The following is a 27,844-nucleotide window of genomic DNA, read 5'->3' as shown; positions in this document are numbered from 1 at the left end:
ACAAAAAAACAAAAAACACCATTCCTGATTTCTCTCTCTCTCTCTCTCTCTCTAACAAATACAATCACAGGTAACTCCATCTGATACCACAGATTTCTTTGGCCAAAGAAACAGATGAGCAAATGACCACACCTTACCCAGCCAAATCCAGCAATACAGTACTGTATAAAAGGGAGAACAAATCCAAGATTGTTACAACTGAACCACACCAAAACGTTAAGGGGGTTATAATCCACACAGGAACCGCCCGCCGCATTCACTTTGCACATCGGTTCTCAACAGGAAGCACAGAAAGGGCAAGGAAAAGGGTCCCTTAAAGGAGGAAGGAGGGGAGGGAGCCCCGTGGAGCCCCCCCCCTTTTCCCTGCTCTGAAATAAATGGCAATGCTGGCCATAAAGACAGCCAATACGCCAAAGTCAGGGCCAACCCGCCGCTGATCCTCGCCTTTGTGGGGGCGTCCCACAATGGAAGGAAGACCCGCGTGGCGGCCAGAACCCCTCTGCACACCCATTGTAAAAAATCTCCCTGTGTGAGTGTACCTTTAGGTGTGGGAACACAACTTCCCCTGGGAAAAGAAGGGATCCTAATTCAGAAGCACTACAAAGTACTGCAGATTCCCACAAACGTGCAAACTACAAGCCTGGATTCACGGAGAGCTGTTGGGTAAGCAATGTTTTATATGGTCCCGTTTCTTCCCCACCCTCCCACAGAGATTCTTCTGAAGGGGCCACTGGTTTCATTTCGTACTGAAGGGTCGCTGCAACGAATGTGTATGTTTTTGTCCGTATCACCACCTGTTTTTTTCTCCCCTCTTCCATCTAAAATAGCTCACTTATTTGTTTGGAAGGGAGAAACCGCACCCTTTTATTTTCTGACATAACAATTAAACCAGATCTGCTCAATTTATGAGTCACATGTAAGGAGAGGAGAGAGGGACGTGGGGAAGAAGAACTGACTTCATTCCAAACATCACAAACACCAGAGGTTTCCAGTACATGTGAATCATGCCTGTACTGCCACGAGCAATTTTTGTTTCTGTTTTGTTGTTATGATTCACTATGTTACGGGGGGCTTTTTTTTTTTTTTTTTTAAGTTGTCCTGAACTTCTGGTTGAATGTGGCACTAATATTTTCTTAAGCAAACCAGCCTCTTCTCAGCAACAATAAAATACATTCCGCAGACTGGTACCCATGTACGAAACTGACAAATGAAGTTGCCAAGGGATACATGCTTCATGAATAAAACTTTTTTGCAAGGGACTAAAGGGAAGGTTACTGAGAGCCCACCCCAGGCTAACCTCACAGTGTCTTCCTGCCAACTGGCAAAGATCCCACACATAAGTTCCTCTGGTTCTTCACCTTTTTTCTCCTCCCACTTCCTGCCAGAAGTCTTGAGAAACTACCACAAACAACACCCACCGTTTCCCTGAACTGGAAAAGGCCGGGGCAGCAGGTTGTTGGCTTCTGGACTCTCTCTACCAGCTTTCTTGGACTGTGGATCACGCTATTTACAGCCTCGGCAAGTAGTCTGCCAGGAAAAGATTCTAGGGGAGGGAAGACAGTGGCCTCTACAAATGACAAATGAAATCTGATCCGCAGCTGCATTTTCAGCTCAATGAGTTCTAGAGATTATCAAAACAATCTGACTGCTGGTTCCCAAACAACAGCAGTCCTGGCTTTGAGATTCTGCAATACCGCTTAAATGGAACTCAGATTTTGTCCTCAATTGAATGTATTTGAGAAGGCTAAAATCCGAGGGCAGCTTTTCCAAAATAAAAATTGAACAGAGATGCATGTACAAATAGAAAAGAGCTAAATGGGGTGTGTGTGCTCTACTAAGTAGCAGCAGCTCTTCATGAGGCTGGATCGATAATTTAAAAAAATAAAATCTTACATGCATCAACATTCCACTGTGCACTTAGGAATTGATGCAGCTCATGAATCAGGGATCCAACAACCGGTATTGCTAAAACCTGCCAGGGCACTGAAATGGGACTTGCATGGCTGCAATCGTTCCGCCACGAAAGGCTGCACCACACTTTTAAATTGCGAAGCGCCTATTTTAAACACGGGCCCCAGAAAACTGCTCAAAAGAATAAAACAGGTGTTTGGCTTTTTTTTTTTTTTTACCAGGGGTATGTAATTTGGAGGACGTGTTAGGTGGAAAGCCCTTTAGGTTCTTGAAGATCCCGCAAAGTACAAGACTAGAATTTGATTATATCCATCCTCCCCGAGAATCTGCCTGACTTAAGTAAAGCCGTGCTCATGAATCCAGGCCTTCATTTGTATATCTGTGGGGAAAAGTGTAGTACCGAAGGAATACAAACACTTATAGGGTAAGGGTTTGAGCATGTTAGAATGTACTGTATGCAAAATTACCAAGCCCCCTTTTCTTTGAAAAGAGGGAAAAGAGCAATGGGAAAGTTACATTAAAAAAACACAAAAAACAGCAACTGAGATGGCTCTATAGAATGAGGCATACACTATCTTATTACAATACCGTATTCTCCAGTTATGACTTTTTCCCTATCTTTCTACTACCTGAGTGATGTCAGTGTAAATTCAGGCACCATTAGTAAAAATTTGACCACACATATACACAGCACTGACAAAGGAGTACACAACCTTTCAGCTCACCAGTATATGTATAAAAAAAAGACACTGACAAAATGGAAAATAATAAATTCTTTATGATAAATTAATCCTTCCCCCCCCCAACTCCCCCAGAGAAGGGGGGGGACGAGCTAGACCTTTCTCCCCATAGATCCTGTTTTCCTTCTTCCTACAATCCATCATCACGCACTTGGGTAAGTAAGAAAATGGAGGAAATAAATATTCGTGGGAAGCGCTTCACTGTCTTCAATGCCGATGGCCCTTGCTTTCACGCTCCCTGCGCTTCAGCTCCTCCTTATAGCAGTAGGAACAATAGTTCTCGGTCTCAGGGCGACCGTAAAAGGAGCAGTTCTCCTTCTTGCAGCGGTTCTGCTGGATCGTATAGATCGGGCAAACGGTGCTTCTGCCTCGGTTTTTGTCATTGTTCAACCAGGTCTGAGGGGCCTCCTCGTCGGCGTATTCTAAGCAGTCCCTAATGTCATTGGTATTAAACCCGTTGGTGTATGTCTGCGACTTGTGGTCCGTGGGCATAGCGTAGGTCAGGGATTCTACCGTGTTGACAGTACGGATGCCGGCTATCCGGGCCGGACTGTAACTCTGCGAAGACAACGACCGGTTCTGTTGGGGATACGTGGCGCATGTTTTTAAGGTGCCAACCACCGGCTTGTAGGTATCGTCTTGGAAGCTCGACGGCTTGGAGTTGACATCATGCAAATGGATGACACTTTGCCTTTGAACGGGAGGCGTATGGCTATAGTGGGCAGATACGGGAATGGGTCCGCTTTTCTTTGCACCATTGCTAGGCGAAGAAAACGACACCGGCGTGGGACTAGTGCGGTCTTTAAACTTTAAGACCAGTTGCGTTGTATGGCTTTGAGGCAGGACGGGTGACGCCCTTCCCTGAGGAGATGAATCCAGCTTCTCTTTTGAGTAGGCTTCTTGCTCCAGCTTCCGACAAGACAACCCGTTGAGAGCAGCCTTCTTCTCCGCCTCTTTCCTCTTCTGTTCCTGTTCAGCACTGAAGCGCTCTTGAGCACTGGTCAAGTAGTAGCCAATCATCTCCTCGTGGAACTGATGTCTATGGCTGGTCAGAAGGAGGCCAGCGAAAATGAACTTGCGCTCCCCTTGCATGGCCGCTCGCAAAATGTTGAGGCTCAGCTTCACATCAGTGCTGTACTTCCAGGGGTCCGATTGCTTATCTGAAGGAGATTTAGAGTTCGTTTTTTCCACAGGCGAGATGCTCGCCTTCTCGGTGGGAGAGGGAGTGGTCTTTTCGGAGGGGGAAGTGCTTGCAGACTGGCCGGAATCCTCTTTGCTTCCTTTCCGTGACTTGGACTTTTTCTCTTTGACTTTTTCGACTATCTCCCCGTTTTTCCCGTTCCCCGAATTCGCTCTGCTCATTTTGCCGTGCACCAGTCCCCCCAGCCCCCCCATGTTCTTCTTCAGCTTGATGCCGAGGGTTTTACTGAGACTCCCGAGTTTGTTCGCCACTGAATCGGCACGGTTTTTGTCTTTGTCCTTCCTCTGTTTTTCTTTTTCCTTCCCGTTTTTGCCGCTATTGCCGTTAGAATTACTACAAATGGAATCCCTGTCAGAATCCATGGAGTCAGCCAGAGACTGAACATCTTCTCCAGCTGACGCTGTGGGAGACTCCGGCTGAGCTAGAGGGGCCTATCGGGAGAAGCAAGTTAACAATTAGAAACAATGAGGATTCCTAACACAAAGGGTATCTTTGATAAGAGTCCCATATCTACATTCTAATGTGATGTCTACATAGGAAAAATGAAATAATCTTTAAAAGCCTGGCTCCACACACAAGGTTAATGCCCTGATGAACCAAGACCAGACTAATTAATTTAAATCTGATCTTTATGAGAAATTTCCTCGAGACCGTAGATTCCCAATCAAATGTCTTTTGGAAAGTTACTGTCTTGAAATTATTGCTGCTGTATGCCCTGTACAGGAGGAAGCAAGATTTAAGCTAATTTTCCCTCTCCTTAATCTAACAAAGGACAGCTCTGAGAAAGGGAGGCTGAGGAATCTCCTATGGGAAGGGTCAGCCCAGACAATGAAACAAGTAGCTAAATTCTGTGCTGCAATATACAAGATCCCCCAAAGCGGGGCTTTGGCAATCTAGCCTAAAATGGAAAATGTTATTATTAATTTGAGGGTTTTAGCTCATAGTAACTTGTTCATTTTATTTAAGAATTATATATCCCATAGTTTTAGATACTGTACCTTTTAATTCTATTTTGTAATTGATTTGAATATTTTAATGGCTTTGCTGTTTTAATAAATCTGACAGATCTAATTAATTTAACTCTGATCTTTATGAGAAATTTCCTTGAGACTGTAGACTCCCAATCGAATGTCTTTTGGGAAGTTACTGTCTTGAAAGTATTGCTGCGGTGTGTCATGCACGGGAGGGGCTACGGCTCAGTGGAAGCGCCTCTGTTTTGCACGCAGAGGGTAACAGGTTCAATCCCCAGCATATCCAGTTAAAAGAATCAGGCAGAAGGTGATGCAAAAGACCTCTACCTGCATTGTGCAGGGGGTTGGACTAGATGACCCTGGTGGTCCCTTCCAACTCTATGATTCTACTAAGTCAAACCCTTGGTCTACCAAGGTCATCACTTTCTACAGTGATTGGCAGCAGCTCTCCAGGGCCTTCTTTCACACCACTGACTACCTGATCCTTTTAGAGAATCTTAAAATGGCATCAGCCCAGACGTCGGGCTCTGTTGCCGCACAGGGCTGGCTCTAGCGACCACTAAGGTAAGTTTAAGGACCTCTTGGCAGCCTTGTCTCGCCGATCACTTTCCCATCTCCCCAAAGCCCACTGTGCAGCATGCACCCTTGTGCCAGAGCTTCTCTGGAGCGATACCACAGCCGCAACAGAGAGAGGACACAACAAACCCGCTTGTACTGGGAGACCCGTGCAGAATCTTGTGCCTCCCTGACCTCCACCAGGAGCACAAACTCACACAGCAGGCTCCCATTCCCTTAAGCAGTTGACGCGGGAAAAAAAAGCAGAGGTTACCCGTGTTTCCGAAGGTATGCGTATCCAGGTTACATTCATGTAACTGTGCAGAAGGTTAAGCTTTGCCTCCAGAGAGAGAATCAAACTGAGAAAGGGGGAAGGGGGAGAGAGACAGAGAGATAAAGAGAGAGAAAGAGAAAGGAAAAATCCACACACCACATGATTACTGAAACAGTACAGCCATAGAACGCTTGCGCATAATCAAGAGGAATGGAGACGCAGCGTTTTTCGCAAGGGCACATTCAGACTGCAGGTGCCCGCTCTGCTGGCTCTCCAAAAGGAAACATGTCAGCAAAAAACAGGTGGGACTTCTCTTGGACTGGTAAGAGTCTGATCTGGAGAACTGGGTTTGATTCCACATGAGCGGCGGAGGCTAATCTGGTGAACTGGATTTGTTTCCCCAGTCCTACACACGAAGCCAGCTGGGTGACCTTGGGCAAGTTACAGCTCTGCTAGAGCTCTTTCAGCCTCACCTCCCTCGCAGGGGAGGGGAAGGTGATTGTAAGCCGGTTTGAGTCTCCCTTAAGTGGTGGAGAAAGTCAGCATATAAAAACCATCTCTTCTTCTTCTTGGCAGACCTTGGAGCTCACCAGGGAAGCCAGCTCCACACGAAGCCCGGCTAGCGCCAGGCCCAAACTTGCTCTTGTTAATCACAAGGGCGTCAAGGTGGGCTGAAGGATACCATCACAGGAGTGTGGAACTGCACGACCCACCGGCCCTGCAAGAACCGTGTGTGGCTCAAAGACCTCTGCGCAGCTTTTTGATCTAGGGCTGCTACAGAGAATGCGTTGAAACAGAAGGACTTTACACTGTCTCGTAACCTCTCCAGAGGGGGACAGGACTAGTGAGTCAGAGAGATAGAGGGGACCAGACACAGGGCATCCTTTCTCTATTGCTCTGAGCTATCCTTTTGATGTGTAGATTGCTACTCTTAGGGAAAACTCCCTTCCTTCCTGCTTCTTCCTCACCTCTGCACCCACACTGGCACTCTTCTCACCATGAGGGAAGGACACACATCCTGGATCTCCCTCCATACTAGTTAGCTAGAATAGATAGGCAACTATACTGTATCCTATCCAGAAATGGATTTCCTATAAAAAAGGCAGTATATTCTTTAAACAGACAAAAGGCTCCTAGCAATTTTGTTCCTGGCACACGCAGAGGTTTGGGTGAGCTTCTCTGCGCACAATAGCCTTTGTGCCCTCTGCTAACCTAACAAGGATTTGGAAATAATGAAGGCCTCATAATCCAACAGAATGCAAGCTAAGCAATGGCCCAGCTACGACATCAACCAGTAAACCAATGCCTTTCCGTTAAGCTGATGCTGAAATCTTATCGATTAAAAAAAAGAATAGGTCTTACTTGGCCAGCTTGATGTTATCATTGTCATCCTTCCCCCACTCCCAGTCTTTCCCGGGATCAACCGCAAAGTGCAAAGGCAGTAACTTGTGTTCAGAGTCAGTCAAAGGGATCACCGCTGAAGGAAAGAAGAGAAAGGCCAGAAAGGAAGAAATGAGTTTAGCTGGGACAGGTGGAGGAGAAATAAGAATCATCAGGAGAACAGTGTGTGTGTGTGGGGGGGGGGAGAGAGAGCATTTTAAAAGCATCGCAAGGTCAAAGGGGCTCTCTGCTTGGTGTCCAACCTTTCTTCCCTTTGTCAACTCGCTCTGATATCACACAAATCTGCAGTGAAGAAAAGTACCCACCGGTTGTGAATGCGTGAAGCTGCCTTCTGCCGATTCAGACCCTTGGTCTATTGAGGCCAGTCTTGCCTCCTCTGGCTGGCAGAGGAGGCGGAAGTCTTTCGTACCACCTACTACCTGATCCTTTCCTGGAGACTGAACCTGCGACCTGCTGCATGCAAGGCAAAGGCTACTGAACCACAGGCCCCTCTCCGCAGACGGCAGTTTTTGTATCTAGATATGTTACCGACCGCTCCAACTCCCAAGACTCAGGATGAGTGACGGCAGTTTCTCATCTGGGGATGTCTCAGTTTAACACTGTGAGGCAGGCTACGTCTCCTCCCACCCAGCAGACTGCAAACGGAGGCTGATGGGCTTTCCCAGTGGCGACATCCTATCCAGTGTTCATGATTCAAATCAGATAAAAGGAAGTATTTTTTCACACAACGCATCGTTAAATTGTGGAACTCCCTGCCCCAGGATGTGGTGATGGCTGCCAGCTTGGAGGGCTTTAAGAGGGGAGTGGACATATTCATGGAGGAAAGGGGTATTCATGGCTGTTAGTTAGAATGGATACTAGTCATGCTGCATACCTATTCTCTCTAGTATCAGAGGAGCAGGCCTATTATTTTGGGTGCTGTGGAACACAGGCAGGACGGTGCTGCTGCAGTCATCTTGTTTGGGGTGCTTCCTAGAGGCACCTGGTTGGTCACTGTGTGAGCAGACTGCTGGACTTGATGGGCCTTGGTCTGATCCAGCAAGGCCTTTCTTATGTTCTCAATTGCTTTAGGATACCTTTAGGTGTTCTGTACATTCCTCACTTTCCACATCTCATTTCCGGCTCTCCTACGTACTCACAATGACTTATCCCGTGAATAAGGTCTTGTCATGGCTCAATGCTGCCCTCTGCATACCACTGGCCATTTTACACTGATGGAAAACAAGTCCCCAATCTATAGATGTCTTCCCTAGTTTTTCCCCAAAGTATAGGTCTTGAGACTGAGCCAAAGGCAGATTTGAAGTCTACAAAAGCAGCATACAAGGATACAGTGAAGAATATTTAGCTATTGGGTGGTCTAATATTGCGCACTGATCTGTGGTCGACCTCCCCTCTCTAAACCCTCCTTACCCTTCTGCTAAATATTTACATTGTTCCAGCATGGTATATTGGTTAACAGCAGTGGTTTGGCATGGAGGATTCTGATCTGGAGAACCGGGTTTGATTCCCCACTCCCTCCACATGAGCGGAGGACACTAATCTGGTGAACCAGGTTGGTTTCCCCACTCCACACAAAGCCAGCTGGGTGACCTTGGGCTAGTCACACACTCTCAGCCTCACCTACCTCACAGGGTGTCTGTTGTGGGGAAGGGAAGGTGATTGTAAGCCGGTTTGAGTCTCCCTTAAGTGGTAGAGAAAGTCGGCATATAAAAACCAACTCTTCTTCTTCCAACCGTTCCTTAAGCTTCCACTGCAGGTGTTTTGCATACAGCTTACTGTACTTAATAAACTTATCGGCCTCTAGTTAGCTGGATCGTTTTTATCACCCTTCTTATATATGGGAGCTACTATTGCTACCTCCCACCCTTTGGGGATCCTTCCAGTTTTATCTATTGTTGTAAGTAAGGTAGTCAAAACTGGGGCCCACCAATCAATGTTTCTCTTGATTAAATCTGGAGGTATTAAATCTATTCCAGGCCAAGGCATCCAGCAGATTCTCTTTTATTATTTGCCCGCAACATATCTGCTATACGCCTTTTCCTTCTCCCGGTGCCTCAATTTGTGCAGAACTTGGCCCCAGACGGTTCTTAATCAGTGAGCTTACTGAGACATGATTCTGAAGCAGAATTACAGGTACGAACGATGCGAGGAGGAGATGGTCCTTTTACTTCTTTTTAGGCATGTCTGCTGATGCTGCTTTCGCCATCTCTTCAAGTAACAAGAGGAACAAAAAATTTTGAGGTCCTTGCTTAATTCTAGCAGCCTCTTGCACGGTTTTGTTGTATAAATCACCGCTCCCAGCCAAGCAGTCTGTAACTTTTAATTTGATTTTTTGCTCTGATGTCTAGTGAATAATGCATAATCCTTTGCATAATTTTAAATAATAATTTGGTTGGACTAAAGGTCTTGCTGCAGCGAAAAAAATAAAAATCAGATGATTTCCTGTGCTATTTCCACAAAGTTCATAGTAAAGCAATGCAAAATCCTTGAGCCAAGTTTGAATATTACAAAGTACAGACAGCTCCTTGAGAGCAGCTCAACTTTTATTTAGTTTCAATTGCTGCTGTTGCTTGTATCTGACACAGGGAGCTTTGACTCTCAAAAGCTTATACCCTGAAAAACTTGTTTGTCTCTAAAGTGCTACAGGGCTCAAATCTAGTTGCTATTGAATGTGCGTCTAAAACAACTGTCTCCTGAAGAGTATTACAGGAAAAAAATAAAAGGGCGCTGGTGTTAGTTGGTGTTAGCTGTGGTTCTTAATCTGTTGTCCGGAAGAATGTATTATTACAGCATTTAAACTGAAGAGTTTTAATTTGATAGCCATGTTTTAGTTATATCGTTGTATGTGAGACCCTTCTGAGCAAGATGGAGCACATGTATGTGTGTGTAAAGTGCCGTCAAGTCGCAGCCGACTTATGGCGACCCCTTAATGGGGTTTTCAAGGCAAGAGACTAACAGAGGTGGTTTGCCAGAGCCTTCCTCTGCATAGCAACCCTGGACTTCCTTGGGGGTCTCCCATCCAAATACTAACCAGGGCTGACCCTGCTTAGCTTCTGAGATCTGATGAGATCAGGCTAGCCTGGCTCTTGTTATTTTTATTATCATGCCAATAAAGGTGACTGAAACTGAACTGTATTACAGGACATCTAAGTATCCAGACACCAGACAGAGATTTCATCCTGAGAGAACACACAAAAGTCACGGAAGAGCAGCCAATTAATAATCAATGCACCCTTTCTTTCTGCAAGTGTTTCAAGTAATACATGAAGCTGGGCAGGGGGTGGGGGGATCAGACTCCTGGAAGACACCAAAGAACGTTACACAATTCATAAGCAGCCCACACATTTCTCCTCTAGCAGCCAATTTGCAAACAAGGAACTCTTTTACAGGGTCAGCTAAAGAAGCACACCATTATTTTGGATTAATACCTAAGAGCCTGCAACACTGCTAATGTTTCACTAGGTGGCACCAGAGTGTGTCTGCTCTAAGGTAGGAAAGGGATCCTTTGAACAGCAGTATTTGCCACCTGAACAAAAGCCGTCCTAAGCGTCGCTTGGAGAGGAAATGTTGTTATGGGAGCCAACGAAGAAGCATGCAACCCAAGAGGCTCTCCCTCAGCATCCTCAGTGACGCTGCAAGAGATCTGGAGACACATATGAGTCAGACTGCACAGACAGCTCATAGAATCATAGAGTTGGAAGGGACCACCAGGGTCATCTAGTCCAACCCCCTGCACAATGCAGGAAATTCACAACTACCTCCCCCCCATGCCCCCCGTTACCCCTACTCCATGCCCAGAAGATGCCCAAGATGCCCTCCCTCTCACCATCTGCTTAAGGTCATAGAATCAGCATTGCTGACAGCATTGCCATCTAGCCTCTGCTTAAAAACCTCCAGGGAAGGAGCGCTTACCACCTCCCGAGGAAGCCTGTTCCACTGAGGAACCGCTCTAACTGTTAGAAAGTTCTTCTTAATGTCTAGATGGAAACTCTTTTGATTTAATTTCAACCCGTTGGTTCTGGTCTGACCTGGGGCAACAGAAAACAATTCTGCACCATCCTCTAAGATTGAACATTTCTGTCTGAAATAACAGCAGGTACAAAAACTAAGCTGACTCTTTCATTTGATTCCAGTGGGTTTTACGTGGTCCAGGATCTTCCGGTCTAGTAGATCTGGTCTTTGCCTTAAGAAAAATATAACATTGTTTTCAGAATTACACTGGAAGTGTCCCAAAGAAACCTGTTGGGCTGGCAAATTACTAATCCCCCCGGCATTTTGTGCGACGACTGTAGCTCTTACACAAACCAGCTTTATTGGTTTACAACTTCTCCTTGATGATGTTTGATCGTTCTTGGTGGTGGAATTGCTGGTTAGAAGTCAAGACAGGGCTTCTGTGCGCAAAAAACCCTCATGCGAGAGAGAACTCGGTGTACGCACATCAGTTTGCCGCTGCAGCACTGCATGTTGGTGAAATTATCCCTTCTGAAAACTGCAACAATATGGAGGAGTCCTGCCCAGTACTGGACTGAGTAACCTTACTTGGCGATGAAGGGGACTGACTGTCAAGCTACTTCATGTGGCTGTGAAAGCAGGGGTGGCACATATGTCATGGGGGATATAAGTCACAGGCAGGACAATGCTGCTGCAGTCGTCTTGTTTGGGGGCTTCCTAGAGGCCCCTGGTTGGCCACTGTGTGAACAGACGGCTGGACTTGATGGGCATTGGTCTGATCCAGCAGGGCTTTTCTTATGGGGGTGGAGGTGGGGTGGAGATACCATCTTTAAGAGCACAGGTACAGGTCATAGGGGACTCCGCTAACAGCTTCGCCTCAAGTCAACCCAACCAGCTGCAGTCTTTTTTAGTAGATACTGTCCTCTTATTTTCAGGTTAGTTCTCCAGAACTGCACAAGCTAGAAAATTTATAGGTCAGGTTTTTCTGATCCCACATAACCCATGCAAGGTCTCTTTAGTAGTGGTTTGGAGCGGTGGATTGTGATCTGGAGAACCGGGTTTGATTCCCCACTCCTCCACATGAGTGGTGAAGGCTAATCTGGTGAACTGGATTGGTTTCCCCACTCCGACACACAAAGCCAGCTGGGTAACCTTGGGCAAGTTACAGCTCTGTTAGAGCTCTCTCAGCCCCACCTCCCTCGCAGGGTGTCTGTTGAGGGAAGGGGAAGGTGACTGTAAGCCAGTTTGAGTCTCCCTTAAGTGGTAGAGAAAGTTGGCATATAAAAACCAACTCTTCTTCTCAGCCACATTCTACATGATTGTACCATTGAAGATTAACCAGCAATTAACAGCCAGATACTTGAAGAAGGGAGCTTCGACTCTCGAGAACTCAAACCCTGAAAATCTTGTGGATCTCAAAGGTGCTTCTGGGCTCGAATCTAGCTGTTCCTACCGCAGACCAACACGTCTACATTCAGCAACTGCCTCTCATTAAAGGGACGCTTTGTTGTATGAATGCTTCTTAACATCTATAAATTACAACTTGCTCCACTGAAATATGGTAACAGTTATAAGAACACGTGACCGGAGATGAATAACCGCTGCTGGAAATGGCTGTTTTTATTTTAAATAACTCACTTAGTTCAAATTGATTTTATGATGTTAATTTACAGGCACTTAGGAATAAACACTCGGGGCTGTGTGTCTTTAGCATTGCTTTAATAACACTTTTTATTACCTGGTGCGATAGATTCCTGCAAATAAAACCCTAAATATCTTAGATTAACCCCCAAACTCAAGACCACCGCTAAAGTTGAGGCACTAATTTTGTTAAGTGGCTCTATGAGCCTGCCTGTATGAAGCAAGGAATGCAGTGAAAACCTTTTCGATTTGATAGGCGGTGTTAAGGCGAAGGGGAGAGGCATTTTATTTCATTTTAACTACATTTGGTTGTCTAGGTTGACTTCTAGGGTAACACAGGCAAAAAAAGAAGACGAAGGGTATGGTTTTTATATTCCCTCTAGCAGTTTCTTGCAGACATGTATTGTATAAACTGCCTTTCCTCCAGAGAGCTCAAGATGGCATACATGGGGTATCAAACACCTTCAGAACATCCCCAGTACTGTAAGGGACATGGAAGAAGAAGAGCTGGTTTTTATATGCCAACTTTCTCTACCACTTAAGGGAGACTCAAACCGGCTTACAATCACCTTCCCTTCCCCTCCCCACAACAGACACCCTGTGAGGTAGGTGGGGCTGAGAGAGCTGTGACTAGCCCAAGGTCACCCAGCTGGCTTTGTGTGTAGGAGTGGGGAAACAAACCCAGTTCACCAGATTAGCCTCCGCCGCTTGTGTGGAGGAGGAGTGGGGAATCGAACCCGGCTCTGCAGATCAGAGTCCACCGCTCCAAACCACCACTCTTAACCACTACACCACACTGGCAAATAGGCCCAAGTAACTTGTTAGCTATAAGTGTACACATTAAGTACAGAACACAGTCAATGTTTGTTAGGTGATTTCGGCCTGGACTCCATAAACAGAGCCATTAAACTTGCATTTTTAGCCCGGCTATGTCGCCTGATTAAAATTTATGAATCTGCTTTGCCATCTCTCTTTTAGGGCTTCTAAAGTGTACATTGGCACGCCTATCATTAAACCCATTACAAAATGGTTCCTTTGTAAAACCTGTCTGCAGGGGTTGGGTTACTAGGGGGTGGTTTGTGTGTGTGCGTGCGTGTGTTTTGCATACGAGCAAGCCAGCCAGCTGTTATATACAATGCTCTTCCCTGCTAAGATCAACACGGTTGCCAAGCATATACCTTCAATGTCATTGGAACTAAGCCTTTAGTAGACAGGTGTTCTAAGCAGGAGAGCAAAGGCGGGTGGGGGGGGGGAATCAAAGACCAGACAGGTACCACTTAAGAACAAACTATTTTGCCAAATGTATTTTTTCCTAACATATCTTACCGCTGGTTCTCCTTTACTCTGCATTATGTTTTTCATCGCTGTTTCTAATACCACTTTTCTCCAAAATTACACACAGGTGCCGTCTGAATGAGGCTGGCAAGCGGCCCTTCAAAGCCGGGCAAGACTGAAAAGTCATGAGTCTGTAGGGCTGCCAACTTCCAGGTGCCTACCTGGAGATCTCCAGCTATTCCCACTGATCTCCAGCCAATAAGAGAAAATGGCCGCTTTGGCCAATGAACTCTACGGCATTGAATCCCCTCCCCAAACCCCACTATCCTCAGGCTCTGCCCCCCAAAACCTCCCACCAGTGGTGAAGGGGAACCTGGCAACCCTATGAGTCTGACTTTAAAAAAAAAACTCCTTTTACTCTCCACACTGTGATACATTTGGTGACCAAAATCCCTTGCTGTGTTATTCCCCATAAAGCCCCGAAGAAGGCTCCGCCGCTCCAAACCACTGCTCTTAACCACTACGCCACACTGAAAATTTAAAAGTAAAAAAAAAAAAAAAAAGTCAGCAAAGTTAAGTAGGCTTTTACTTACTTCCCTCACAGCAAAGGACATGGAAACCCTAACTCTGCTGGGGCATAAGATAGCAGAAAGCAGGGCAATTTTCCCCACAGATAGGGCCAACTTGCAGGTTGGTGGAGATGCATGTCAGATTGCCATCTGTGTTTTGCTGGCTCGGCTCCCACGCCTTTAAAGCGCCAAGCACGATGCACCAGGAAATGAGCAGGTGAAGCTTTTCCCCGGCATGGAACATAAGAGCATAACGAAGGCCCATACTGGATCAGACCCAGGCCCATCAAGTCCAGCAGTCTGTTCACACAGTGGCCAACCAGGGGCCTCCAGGAAGCCCCCCAAACAAGACGACTGCAGTAGCACCATCCCGCCTGAGTTTCAAAGCACCTACTATATTCAGCATACTCCTCTGATCCTGGAGAGAATAGGTGTGCATCATGACTAGTATTCATTTTGACGAGTAGTCATGGGTAGCCCTATCCTCCATGAATATGTCCACTCCCCTCTTAAAGCCCTCCAAGCTGGCAGCCATCACCACATCCTGGGGCAGGGAGTTCCACAATTTAACCATGTGTTGTGTGAAAAAATACTTTGCACCTTCTCAAGCTCTGTAATATCCTTTTTTAGGTGTGGTGACCAGAACTGTACACAGTATTCCAAGTGTGGTCTCACCATAGATTTGTACATGGAGATAAGCAACGTTAGAAAAGTATCATCTGCTGTATATTGGGCCACCGCTAAAGGCGCAGAAGCGCAGCCTTTAAAGAAGTGGCAATGCTCCCCTTCTGTGAGCTTGACTGAAAGTTAGTTAGAGCAAGGAAGTGAGGAGGCAGTCAAGGAAGCTTAGAGGCCGGCTCCTTTTAATCTGACGCATATTCAACAGAGCCTCTTCACGGAGATAATTACGCTTAATCAGCAAGATGCAGCTGGCTGGAGGGAGGTCTCATCCAGGGGAATTAGCTCCACGTCAGAGGGAGCACCAAAGCCATTCAGATCAGTGCCACAGAACTAAATTATATCAGGTAGAAGACAGATTTTGGAGGGGCTACACATCACACAGCAAAGCAGCAGAAGCAGCAAAATAAAAACTTTGAAAAGACATCTTAAGAACATAAGAAAGGCCCTGCTGGATCAGACCAAGGCCCATCAAGTCCAGCAGTCTGTTCACACAGTAGCCAACCAGGTGCCTTAATCTATAATGCTAGAAAGAAGATTATAGCTTAGAATTTGGCTTTTACTTAAGAAGTCTGTACATGATGCTTTAAAAAAACACACTCAATAAAATGTGCACCTTTGGAAACCTTGGTGAATTCTCTCTCAGTAACACAGATCAACATTCCTATATGGAAAGTGATGGCAGAATAGAAATTCATATGAACACAGGAAGTTGCCATATGCTGAATCAGACCCTCGGTCCATCAAAGTCAGCATTGTCTACTCAGACTGGCAGCGGCTCTCCAGGGTCTCAGGCAGACGGTCTTTCACATCACCTACTGCCTGGTTCTTTTAACAGGAGATGCCGGGGATTGAACCTGGGACCTTCTGTGTACCAAGCAGATGCTCTGCCACTGAACCACAGCCCTCCCTAAGCATGTTACGAATGTGTGTGTGTTAAGTGCCGTCAAGTCGCTTCCGACTCATGGTGACCCTATGAATCAATGTCCTCCAAAATGTCCTATCTTTAACAGCCTTGCTCAGGTCTTGCAAACTGAGGGCCGTGGCTTCCTTTATTGAGTCCATCCATCTCTTGTTGGGTCTTCCTCTTTGCCTACTGCCTTTCACTTTTCCTAGCATGACTGTCTTTTCCAGTGACTCCTGTCTTCTCATAATGTGACCAAAGTACAAAGTACGACAGCCTCGGCTTAGTCATTTTACGAATGTTAAGAACATAAGAAAAGCCCTGCTGGAACAGACCAAGGCCCACCAAGTCCAGCAGTCTGTTCACAAAGGGGCCAACCAGGTGCCTCTAGGAAGCCCACAGAGAAGACAAATATGAATACTCACCAATCAATCTTAAAAAGCAAGATGAATGTCCCCCACCCCCGTCCTTTCCTTACAGTCTCCCACAACCTGTCGGGGAATAATATCTGATCTTTCTGAATGGATCTGGACATGCCAACTGAGTAGGCCGGTCACAATCGCAGCATCTCTTTCCATGCACAGTGCATCCTTGTGCACCCGAAATCAAAGGACGCTTTGAGCAAGGCTGGAGATGGAGCCACGACACTTACTCGTTTATGGGAAACCAGCCCTTTGACAAAACAGCGCTGCTTGTGTCTTTGAACTGACAAACTCATGAATAAAGGCTTTTAGGAATAAATCAGATTTAAAAATAAATAAAAAACATGATTAAAAGAATCTCAGCGCAGCAGTTGCTTACTTCACACAGCAAGATCTAGGAAATCAAGAGGATATCAAGAGCCTTTGAGCAGTTCTGCTTTCCGCAGGAAAAGTTATCTTCAAAAGAAGTTAGAATCTGATAGAAAGTATAAAACACACCAGCGTGGTGTAGTGGTTAAGAGCGGTGGTTCGGAGCGGTGGAGTCTGATCTGGAGAACCGGGTTCGATTTCCCACTCCTTGACATAAGCGGCAGAGGCTAATCTGGAGAACAGGGCTGGTTTCCCCACTCCTACACACAAAGCCAGCAGGGTGACCTTGGGCAAGTCACAGCTCTGTTAGAGCTCTCTCAGCCCCACCTACTTCACAGGGTGTCTGTTGTGGGGAGGGGAAGGGAAGGTGGTTTGAGTCTCCCTTAAGTGGTAGAGAAAGTCAGCATATCAAAACCAACTCTTCTTCACAAACGAAAAACAAACAGTAAAAAGATATAAAATAAATGTAGATGAACGCCGTTCTAAACAATCCACAGAGACGGAGCATTTCCTAGATAAGTACTACACAGCCATGGAGCCCGGACTAGATGAGACACATTTTTCAGCATCCAGTAAACATAGCGAGAAAAATCAGGACGAAATGCTTTTACAAACAGCGAGGTTAGTGATTTTATTAGGACCTAAAAATAGGCAGTTCTAAGGATATTTTCAGTAACTGGTATATATGATTGCACTCCCACCTAACCCATTAGACTCTCTTCTCAAATGTGCAGCAACAGGATCCATTCTGTATCGTTTCAGAGCGCACCACGCATCTGTCGATGTTGCAGGGCACTCCCATACCAAACTCACTCACTGGGCCTCTACATCCCGAACTGAGATTTCCTTACAAGAAAACTCTCTGTTTACATTGCAACTTCTTTTCTTATTGCTGTATTATCCCACCCCCCACAATCCCTGAATGTTCTGGCCCTTTGTGGCCACAGTAAGATATAGAGTTTTACTTGCCTACCAACCTTCAGAGGTCATCTTTTATCTTTTCTAAAAAGCCCTCTTTGACAATCACACAATTGAGGAATGCACAAGTTCACAAGCAAAGCATCAGAAAACAGAGGGAGGGGGGTACCAAGGATAGCTTACCCATTTTGTGAGAAGCACAACACACAAAAAGGCAGTGGCGGGGGGGGGGAGAGGGGGAACAGAAGCGAAGCACCCCAGAACAGATTGCACCCCTCCCTCATCACACACCGGCCACAATGGCTAACTGCAAAGTCCTCATGGAATTTCCAGCTCTGCAAGTTGTACTGAGTGTGTTTGTTCCTCCCCAAAATGCTGCAGCTGGAGTTGTGCAAACACAGCTGTCAGAAATCCCCTTCTGCAGACGTTCCTAGTACCAACACTACAGGTGAGCTGCTGGCTCCAGCTGAGCTCTGAGCCTCGGCAGATGCACACTGCCAGCAAAGCCCCTTGGTAGCTTCTCTGACTTCCCCTCCTCCACAGACCTGTTCGCCTTCGTTTTCTACATACCTTGTTCCCTCTGTTGATCTTTTTGCTCCATGGACACAAGGGCGGAGAAGTGCGCTTGATCGTAGGCAAGGACTAGGGGAGAGCAGTGACATCGGTTTGGCGGAACTTCCAGAGGCAAGTAAATCCCACCAAATGGAATCGGTGCAAACGCTGCAAAGAGAAAAACCAAGAGTACTGTGTTCAGTTTTGGGCACCACAATTTAAGAAGGATGTAGACAAGCTAGAAAGTGTCCAGAGGAGGGCAGCAAAGATGGTGAGGGGTCTGGAGACCAAGTCCTATGAGCAAAGGTTGAAGGAGCTGGGTATGTTTAGCCTGCAGAGGAGAAGACTGAGAGGGGATATGATAACCATCTTCAAGTACTTAGAGGAGGGTGCCGAGTTGCTTTCTGTTGCCCCAGAAGGTCGGACTAGAAACAACAGGTTGAAATTAAATCAAAAGAGTTTCTGCCTAAACATTAGGAAGAATTTTGTAACAGTTAGAGCGGTTCTTCAGTGGAACAGGCTTCCTCGGGAGGTGGTAAGCACTCCTTCCGTGGAGATTTTTAAGAAGAGGCTAGATGGCCTTCTGTCAGCAATGCTGATTCTGTGACCTTAGGCAGATCATGAGAGGGAGGGCATCTTGGCCATCTTCTGGGCATGGAGTAGGGGTCACTGGGGTGTGTGTGGGAGGTAGTTGTGAATTTCCTGCATTGTGCAGGGGGTTGGACTAGATGACCCTGGTGGTCCCTTCCAACTCTATCATTCTATGATTCTAAGAATGATAGAATGGAATTTTGGAAATAAGGCACAGGGAGGGACAAGCACTTTCCTTGTTGTGGTGCCCCAATGACAATACCCCCTCCCAAAACAGAGCCGCCTGGCACCCACTTGGTTAACTGTTAGGTGCCAGACAAAATTGTTTTTGCCCTCTCCCAAGAGTCAGCCACGGCATCCGCTTTGAACGTTTATTGGATATATTATACCCTGCGTACGATAGGGTTGATTTTTGCCAAAAGGCTTTTTTTTAACATTCATTCTTGTCTTCGTCATACATAAAGCTGCCTTGAAGGCTGGAAAACCAGGGAATACATTCTTAAGACGACAAAATAAATAAATTGCCATTTTGTTGGTCAGGAGCCCCCTCCAGAGTCACTGAAATGCTTCTTTTGAGCAGATGCTTCATTAAGAGGCAAATCATCAACTGGGGTTAAAACTGTATATGCCATCTTTCTCTACCACTTAAGGAAGAATCAAACCGGCTTACAATCGCCTTCCCCTCCCCACAACAGACACTCTGTGAGGTAAGTGGGGCTGAGAGAGCTGTGCCTAGCTCAAGGTCACCCAGCTGGCTTCATGTGTAGGAGTGGGGAAACAAATCCAGTTCACCAGATTAGCCTCCGCTAATTTGGAGTGGGGAATCAAACCCGGTTCTCCAGATCAGAGTTCACTGCTCCAAACCACCACTCTTAACCACTGCACCACGCTTGCTAACCAACAGGCTTACCTTCCCCTCCTGAGTCCCGTAGCATCGTATCGGCAACCACGACGATTGGCCGTCTTAATATATGTGCTAGGACAAAGACGTGGAACTCCTCTAGGCTCTCGTACACCGGATCTTCTGAGTTGTCGACTCTGGAAAATCAAAAACCATGGATGCAATGCACATCTTGCTCATCTCAGGTTTTCTGGTATTCCTGCCCCAAGATGTTTGCTATCATATACATATTTTTGACAATCCTGTCCCTTTTAAGAGTGCTGTTGTTGTTTTTTGCCAGATTAATGCCAACCCTTCTGTGGTTATGAAAGGTAGATATATTGAACACATGAAGCTGCCTTTTACTGTATCAGACCCTTGGTCCATCACATGAACACATGAAGCTGCCTTCAACTGAATCAGATGTTTGGTCCATCAAAGTTAGCATTGTCTACTCAGACTGGCAGTGGCTCTCCAGGGTCTCAGGCGGAGGTCTTTCACATCACCTGCTTGCCTGGTCCCTTTAACTGGAGATGCCGGGAGTTGAACCTGGGACCTTCTGCATGCCAAGCAGATGCTCTGCCACTGAGCCACGGCTTACAGTATTGTCTACTCAGACTGGCCACCTAAAATAATAGGCAGTTCTCTGATTTTGCAGCACTCAGAGTTGACAACAGGTGCATTTTTCTTTTTAAAAAGAGTATTTTTTGCTCATAGAAACTTAAAACGTTTTTTAAAAAACCCTAACACACAGGTGGCAGCCTACTCTAGTTCAGAATCCACTATTTCCTTCTCTTTAAATGGAGTTTGCTTTGAAGCCAACACACCTTTGGATGTGTCAAGTTTGTTCTGACACCAAAGAAAATTGGCTCATCTATAATTCACGGAGTGATTTGCGAATTCTCTTTAATAACAGTACAGGAAAATAATTTGAAAATGTAATGCATGAAATAGAGTGAGGGAGGGAGAGGAGAACCATCCAGGCCCCAGCTGGGGCTCTCGTGCTTATCTTTAGGGCTTCAGATTTTTACCTTGGACACATTCAGCATTATTACATACTTTAGTTAAGAGATGTTTCCTATAGATTACATCCTATAACGGAGCCCCGTGGTGCAGAGTGGTAAGCTGCAGTACTGCAGTCAAAGCTCTGCTCACGACCTGAGTTCGATCCCGACGGAAGTTGGTTTCAGGTCGCTGGCTCAAGGTTGACTCAGCCTTCCATCCTTCCGAGGTCGGTCAAATGAGTACCCAGCTTGCTGGGGGTAAAGGGAAGATGATTGGGGAAGACACTGGCAAACCACCCCGTAAACAAAGTCTGCCTGGTAAACATCAGGATGTGACGTCACCCCATGGGTCAGGAATGACCTGGTGCTTGCACAGGGGACCTTTACCTTTTTTACATCCTATAATTATTCTGGGAAGGTCTGGAATATGAGGAGTGGAGGGAGACTGTACCCCCTTCCCTGGCAACCTTCCCTTAAGAAGGTTTGACTTTGAAAGCTGCGGCGTTAGATATTTAAAATATTTATCAGTGCTATGTATGTGTTTGTTTTGATTTCTAGAGAAACAAAGCTGTCAAAAGCGACTTCTCTCAAGATGGGGAGTTCTTTTTGGCAAATACATCTCAGCACATTTCTAAGTGGAGAGCACCAAGCTGTGCAAAACACAAGGCAAAAAATGTCTGAGGACAGAATGAGGTTGGGGGAAACTGCTAATAAGGTCCTGAATACAGAAGTAGCAGCATACATTAGCCACTTCTTCAAAAAAAAAAGAAAAGCAAAGAAAAGAAAAGAAAAAAGCAGAACACAGAGCTTTTTGTGATAATAAAAGTGGAAAAACAAACTACCCTAAAACAAGCTACTTACACACACACTTATATACACACATATACATACATATGTATGTGTGTTTTAAGTGCCGTCGAGTCGCTTCCGACTCATGGTGACCCTATGAATCAATGTCCTGTCTTTGACAGCCTTGCTCAGATCTGGCAAACTGAGGGCCGTGGCTTCCTTTATTGAGTCAATCCATCTCTTGTTGGGTCTTCCTCTTTTCCTGCTGCCCTCAACTTTTCCTAGCATGACTGTCTTCTCCAGTGACTCTTGTCTTCTCATAATGTGACCCAAATACGATAGCCTCAGTTTAGTCATTTTAGCTTCTAGGTTCAGTTCGGGCTTGATTTGATCTATAATCCACTGATTTGGTTTTTTGGCAGTCCACGGTAACACTCTCCTCCAACACCACATTTCAAAGGAATCTACTTTCTTCCTATCAGTTTTCTTCATTGTGCATCTTTCACACCCATGCACAGTAACAGGGAATACAATGGCATGAATAACTTAATCTTGGTGGCCACTGACACATCTTTGCACTTCAGAATCTTTTCTAGCTCCTTCATGGCTGCCCTTCCCAGTCTCAATCTCCTTCGGATTTCTTGGCTGCAGTCTCCCCTTTGGTTGATGATGGAGCCAAGGAATAGAAAGTCAACAATTTCAATTTCCTCATTGTCAACCTTACAGTTATGTAATTTTCCTGTAATCATTACATATATATATACACAGACACATATATATACATATACACACACACACATATATATATATACATATATACATACACACTCACAAATAAAAAGGTATATATATACCTTTGCATTTGCTCCATACCAAGCATACCTAGGGCAGATAACACCTTTTTATATATAAACATGTTACCTGCCCTGGGCATGCTTGGGATGAAGCAGATGCTAATGCTAAAAAAAATGTCGGTGAGTATATAAGTAAGTAGAAGCTGCAAGGCAGTTTGCAATTGATAAATCACTTCTAAAAATAAGCCCTGGGCACCCGTGCTGAGTCACTGCGACACAATGGAGAAGTGCCTATCTGTTGAAGCACATTAAGAGATCAGGAAGACTGTTCGCCAGGGTGCATTTACAGCACTCAGGCCAAGCTGCCCGTACTGAGTCGCAAGATGAAGCAGAGGCGAACCAGGTTTGATACAGACGGAGATCCAAGCTTACCCCCCTCCGGTGCCTCCGTTTTTGCTGAAGTGTGTGCGCGGTTCGCTCGAAGCCAGCTTGAGAAGTTCGTGCCATTCTCGCTCCCATTCCTCTTCTGTGTAAACGAGCCCCGACTAGAGGAGACAAGAGAAGGCATTTTTAAAAAAATATTTATTTTCCCCATTCAGTTTCTCCTGCTGTCCGTCCCAGACACGTTCAAGAGGTAAGATTCTGTGGTATGAAGGCTGCTTGCCTGCCCAACGACCAACAGGTTTTCCCAGGCTAGAGGGGCAAATATTTGGTCCTGTGTGACAAACTTGAAGCTATCATCTATCAATAGGTCAAAGATATATTCATGCTGAATGTTCCAGATTCTTCAAATATTTATCTCCTACTTCGTTAATATCCCACCTTTCCCCCCAATGGGGACCCAAGGAGGCTTACATAATAAACCAGACTTACAGTGAATTCCTGAGCTTTCAAGAGTTAAGATCTGGTATCTGACAAAGGGAGCTTTGATTTTCGAAAGCTTATACCCTGAAAATCTTGTTGGCCTATAAGGTGTTACTGCACTCGAATCTAGCTGTTCTATGGCAGACCAACGTGGCTATGCTCTGAAATTATCTTCATGGAAGGCGCCACTCAGCCACATGGAGTGGAAATCCAATGGTATCTGACGAAGACAGCTTTGACACTCCAGCGTGATGTAGTGGTTAAGAGAGATGATTTGGAGCGGTAGACTCTGATTTGGAGAGCCGGGTTTGATTCCCCACTCCTCCGCATAAGCGGCGGAGGCTAATCTGGTGAACTGGATTGGTTTCCCCACTCCTAAACAGGAAGCCAGCTGGGTGACCATGGGCCAGTCACAGCTCTCTTAGAGATCTCTCAGCCCCACCTACTTCACAGGGTGTCTGTTGTGGGGAGGGGAAGGTGATTGTAAGCCGCTTTGAGTCTCCCTTAAGTGGCAGAGAAGGTCAGCATATAAAAACCAACTCTTTTTCTTTAAGGCTCATACCCCCAAAATCTTGTTTATCTCTAAGGTGCTGCAGGACTCATATCTAGCTGTTCTACTTCAGATCAACATGGCTACCCTCTGAAACTACCTGTGACCACAGGTGCAAAGTGAATTTCTAGGCAAGTGCTCATCTCTTCACGCCACACCAACCTCCTTATTCTGCTGCGTCTGCTGCCATCGCCACCTCCTCTTGAGAGCCTCCCTTTCAGCACCACTCCTCATCATGGTATAGAGGGCTTTCCGCAGCACGAGGTCCCTGTCGTGAAACCCCCACATTCCTAAATGCAGGGGAAAACACACACACAAGTGAGCGCCGCAGATCCAGTAACAACACTGAAAAACACGCACAGAGACGACTTAAAGCTGGGTAGGCGTCTGTAATTGTTCTCCTAATTATCGCTTAACGCCCTTTCATTATTTTAAAGCTTTTCCAAATAATCGCTGTCAGCATTAAATAGGTTAATAGGAGCAATACTGAATTCAAAACAGACATTGAAGAGGCCTTTAAAAAAAAAAAAGCTTTTAGTTAGCCTGTGCTCTCTCCCGGACGCCAACTGTGCAAGAAGGAACTGAACGCTCTTGATTTTAGCCTTAGAAATGACTAGGCTTTAAAGTGCTTGTAATCACTAGGAACTCTTCTGAGTCTTCGACGGCTCCAACGGCTTGCCGTCTCCCCCAACAGATTATCTTTGTAAAAAAAAAAAATTAAACCCACATGCATAGATTCACCTGAGTCAAATCCTAAAAAATATAACCAATGGCAGTCATAAGGTAAGAGAATAATCTTGATACCATTTTTAAAAAACCTGTCTAAAGCTGTTATCCTAAGCACGCCTACCTAGAAGTAAACAGTGGAATTTATTACGGGATGAACATGGCCAGGAATGAGATATAATTATTACGAGTACCATTCCTATTACTGACTGCTCCACACACTCCTTATCTTTGCTGCACAAGAAGCAAGCCCAAACATCCTGACTGACTTCAGAAAATTTTGCACTCTGCTTCCTTAAGATGCATTTGGAATGCAGCATGATCGGCTAACGTACAGCTCTCAGTTTTCATTCACTGGGTTTAATAGTTATATGGCAACAATCATTACGCTAACAAGGAAACAAGATAAATGGGCACAGGAGACCCAAGAACGTGAATAAAAGCACGAGAGGCAATGAACGCTCCTCAAAACTCAAACCTGAGCCTGCAATAACTGCTGAAGATGAAACGCTTTCAGATTAAAATGCAATCTTTGCCTGCATCAAGCCTGGGCATTTTAGGGATATCATGTGACGGCCCTACAGGTTAAAAGTGTAATTTGTTCCTGCACCTTTATCTCAGCCAGTCCGCTAGCGGAGTTTCTGCCATCCATCAAATTGTATAGATTGTGACATATCCAAAATAACTTTATGGAGGGAGAAATCTTTAGAAAAGGCAATGTTTCCTTATCTCACAATAATTCCGTGAGACGGATCGCTGTGGTGCACGATGTATAGATGGGGAATGGAGGCTGAGAGATACTGAGAGTGGGTGACCACAGCTCTCAGTCCAACCTTACTGGAGTCTGCTATGCTTTAGTACAACAAACCATCATGGATAAGGACACTTTTAACAGCCTATTTAAACATCCTGAGGTCTTCTCCATAAGAGTTCGTGGAGCAATTCCAAAAAGTATTGTTTGAAAAGGAAAGGTGGGAAATAAATATTAAAAGTAAAGCAAAAAGAAGGAAAGATGGTGACCTCTCAGAAGGCAGCTCTGTCTGAACTAGGACCTACCTAGAGAAGCAGCGTGTAGCAGACAATTTCCGTCCCCTGTGGTTGCCAGTGGAAGAAGACGTTTACAACTGATACATACTGTGGACCACCAGTTAAGACGACCTGGGGGGGGGGGGGGGCAAAAATTCACAATTACAGGGCACAATCCAGCCACAGTCAAGCTCTTATAAACTGCATTAATTTCAAAGCTTGTTCTAACCTCCAATATAATGCAGAGATCTTACAGGGAAAGACAGCGTAACAAACATTGATCAAGGCGAGATTAGTAATATTTCATAGAATCATAGAGTTGGAAGGGACCACCAGGTCATCTAGTCCAACCCCCTGCACAATGCAGGAAATTCACAACTACCTCTCCCCCACTCACCCCAGTGACCCCTACTCCATGCCCAGAAGATGGCCAAGGTGCCCTCCCTCTCATGAACTGCCTACAGTCATAGAATCAGCATTGGTGACAGATGGCTACCTAGCCTCTGCTTAAACACCTCCAGGGAAGGAGCGCTCACCATCTCCAGAGGAAGCCTGTTCCACTGAGGAACCTCTCTAACTGTTAGAAAATTCTTCCTAATGTCTAGACAGAAACTCTTTTGATTTAATTTCAACCCGTTGGTTCTGGCCCGGCCTTCTGGGGCAACAGGAAACAACTCGGCACCCTGCCCTATATGACAGCCCTTCAGGTACTTGAAGATGGTTATCATATCCCCTCTCAGTCTTCTCCTCTGCAGGCTAAACATACCCAGCTCCTTCAACCTTTGCTCATATGACTTGGTCTCCAGACCCCTCACCATCTTTGTTGCCTTCCTCAGGACACATTCCAGCTTGTCACAGGTAAGGGATTCCCAAGAAGCTGAAGGATCAGTCCTACAAGATTCTACACAGGCAAAGGGCTGGTGTAGCGGCACAGCCTACTGTTCTGGATTTTCTCCTATCCCCAACTTCTGCTAGAAATCTGAACTTACTAAGATACATCAAGCCAGGCCTTGACAAAACAATTGGAGCCAGCTCCAAAGTTTTTAGGAGCCAGACCAAATTTTTAAGCCTTCAGGGTTTCCTATGTTAGTGACCACATTTTCTAACTGTTGCTACCATAAAACTTAATATGGAAGTATTAGGCACCGCAGTGAAATTTCCAGACACCCCGGTGATCTGGCACCTGGGATTTGCCAAGCCCTGCTTTAAACTGAGCTATGAGTTTGTTTGCAGGTTGTTTTGATTATTCGCGTCTCTTATCCACCTGACAGTCACATGGGTTTAATCCAGAGCTAGATTCATCACAGAGTACAACAGCATTGAAGGGATATACTGCAAAACGTATCAACTGTAAATATAATTACCAATCTATTTAAGCCTGCGGTCCCCAACCTTTGGAATTCTGACCCAGTATGGTGGGCGCAGCCACAAAATGGCCACTGAAGGAGGGGCACCCAGCTACAAAGTTGTTGCCCCAGGTTACCTTCAGCCTCATTATAAAGATCCTTGAGCTGTACTGGCAGCTACTGCCAAAGGACATTTAAAAAAAAATCTGCATAGACAATCAAATCTCCAGTGGCTAGTCAGAAGCCTTGCCGGGCTAAAGTCCCACCTACTTTCTAAAAACACTTGGTGGGCCCCATGATAACCACGGTCACCATGCTGGGGATCCCTGGTCTGGGTTATTTAAAAAAAACAACAACAACTTGGTCATCTTCAGATGTATTCAATAAGTAGCAGCTGGTATCCACTTAATATCCCTAACCAGTTTTATTAAATCTAAATTAGGAGTGCGCTTGGGAAGAATAATTTAAAAGTGTGCTGGACAGCCTTTGGGAAAGATAAAATTGGAAATAACATGTTCTCATTTTTAGCAACTTCTTTCTTGTGGCCTCTGTGAAATAACAACCTGACACCTGCTCCAAGCAGAATATTTTGGCAATAATGCAGAACCACTGGAAAGATAAATCAGGGTGCTGCTTCAACAATACTAACAAAACCCACATGGCAGCTATACATTTTTATAGTTGTATAGTGAAGATGATTAACAGCCAGGTAAACAGGGCTTAGATGTAGTGCCTCTTTTTATTTGTATAATTTTGGTTACATTAACAACAGTTTGTGCAGCTCTGGAATATCTGCCACCCAAACAATTATTTTTCTTATTTACTACATATATATCTGTCTGCTCTGGGAGACGATTTCTGAAAGTGTTAGGAAAAAGGAAAGGTGGCCCCTGCAAAATTATCATTATTGAAGGGTTGTCATATAGAGGAGGGTGCCGAATT

General features: G+C 45.5%; 1 protein-coding gene across 1 annotated transcript in view; it reads right to left on the bottom strand.

Annotated features, from left to right (window-relative positions):
* Positions 1-2,761: 2,761 nt before the first annotated feature.
* Positions 2,762-27,844, bottom strand: part of OTUD7A (OTU deubiquitinase 7A) — a 41,804-nt gene continuing 16,721 nt past the window's right edge. The window contains exons 4-11 of the mRNA XM_056865870.1: positions 25,587-25,688; positions 23,967-24,094; positions 22,823-22,935; positions 19,834-19,961; positions 18,351-18,500; positions 7,015-7,129; positions 5,653-5,737; positions 2,762-4,283 (exon numbers count right to left, since the gene is read on the bottom strand). Coding sequence (XP_056721848.1) covers positions 2,859-4,283; positions 5,653-5,737; positions 7,015-7,129; positions 18,351-18,500; positions 19,834-19,961; positions 22,823-22,935; positions 23,967-24,094; positions 25,587-25,688 — 2,246 coding nt within the window. The 3' untranslated portion in view covers positions 2,762-2,858. The remainder of the gene's footprint in view (positions 4,284-5,652; positions 5,738-7,014; positions 7,130-18,350; positions 18,501-19,833; positions 19,962-22,822; positions 22,936-23,966; positions 24,095-25,586; positions 25,689-27,844) is intronic.

Source organism: Euleptes europaea, chromosome 20, assembly GCF_029931775.1.
Source record: "Euleptes europaea isolate rEulEur1 chromosome 20, rEulEur1.hap1, whole genome shotgun sequence".
Taxonomy (NCBI): domain Eukaryota; kingdom Metazoa; phylum Chordata; class Lepidosauria; order Squamata; family Sphaerodactylidae; genus Euleptes; species Euleptes europaea.
This window is presented reverse-complemented; position numbering and strand designations above follow the sequence as displayed.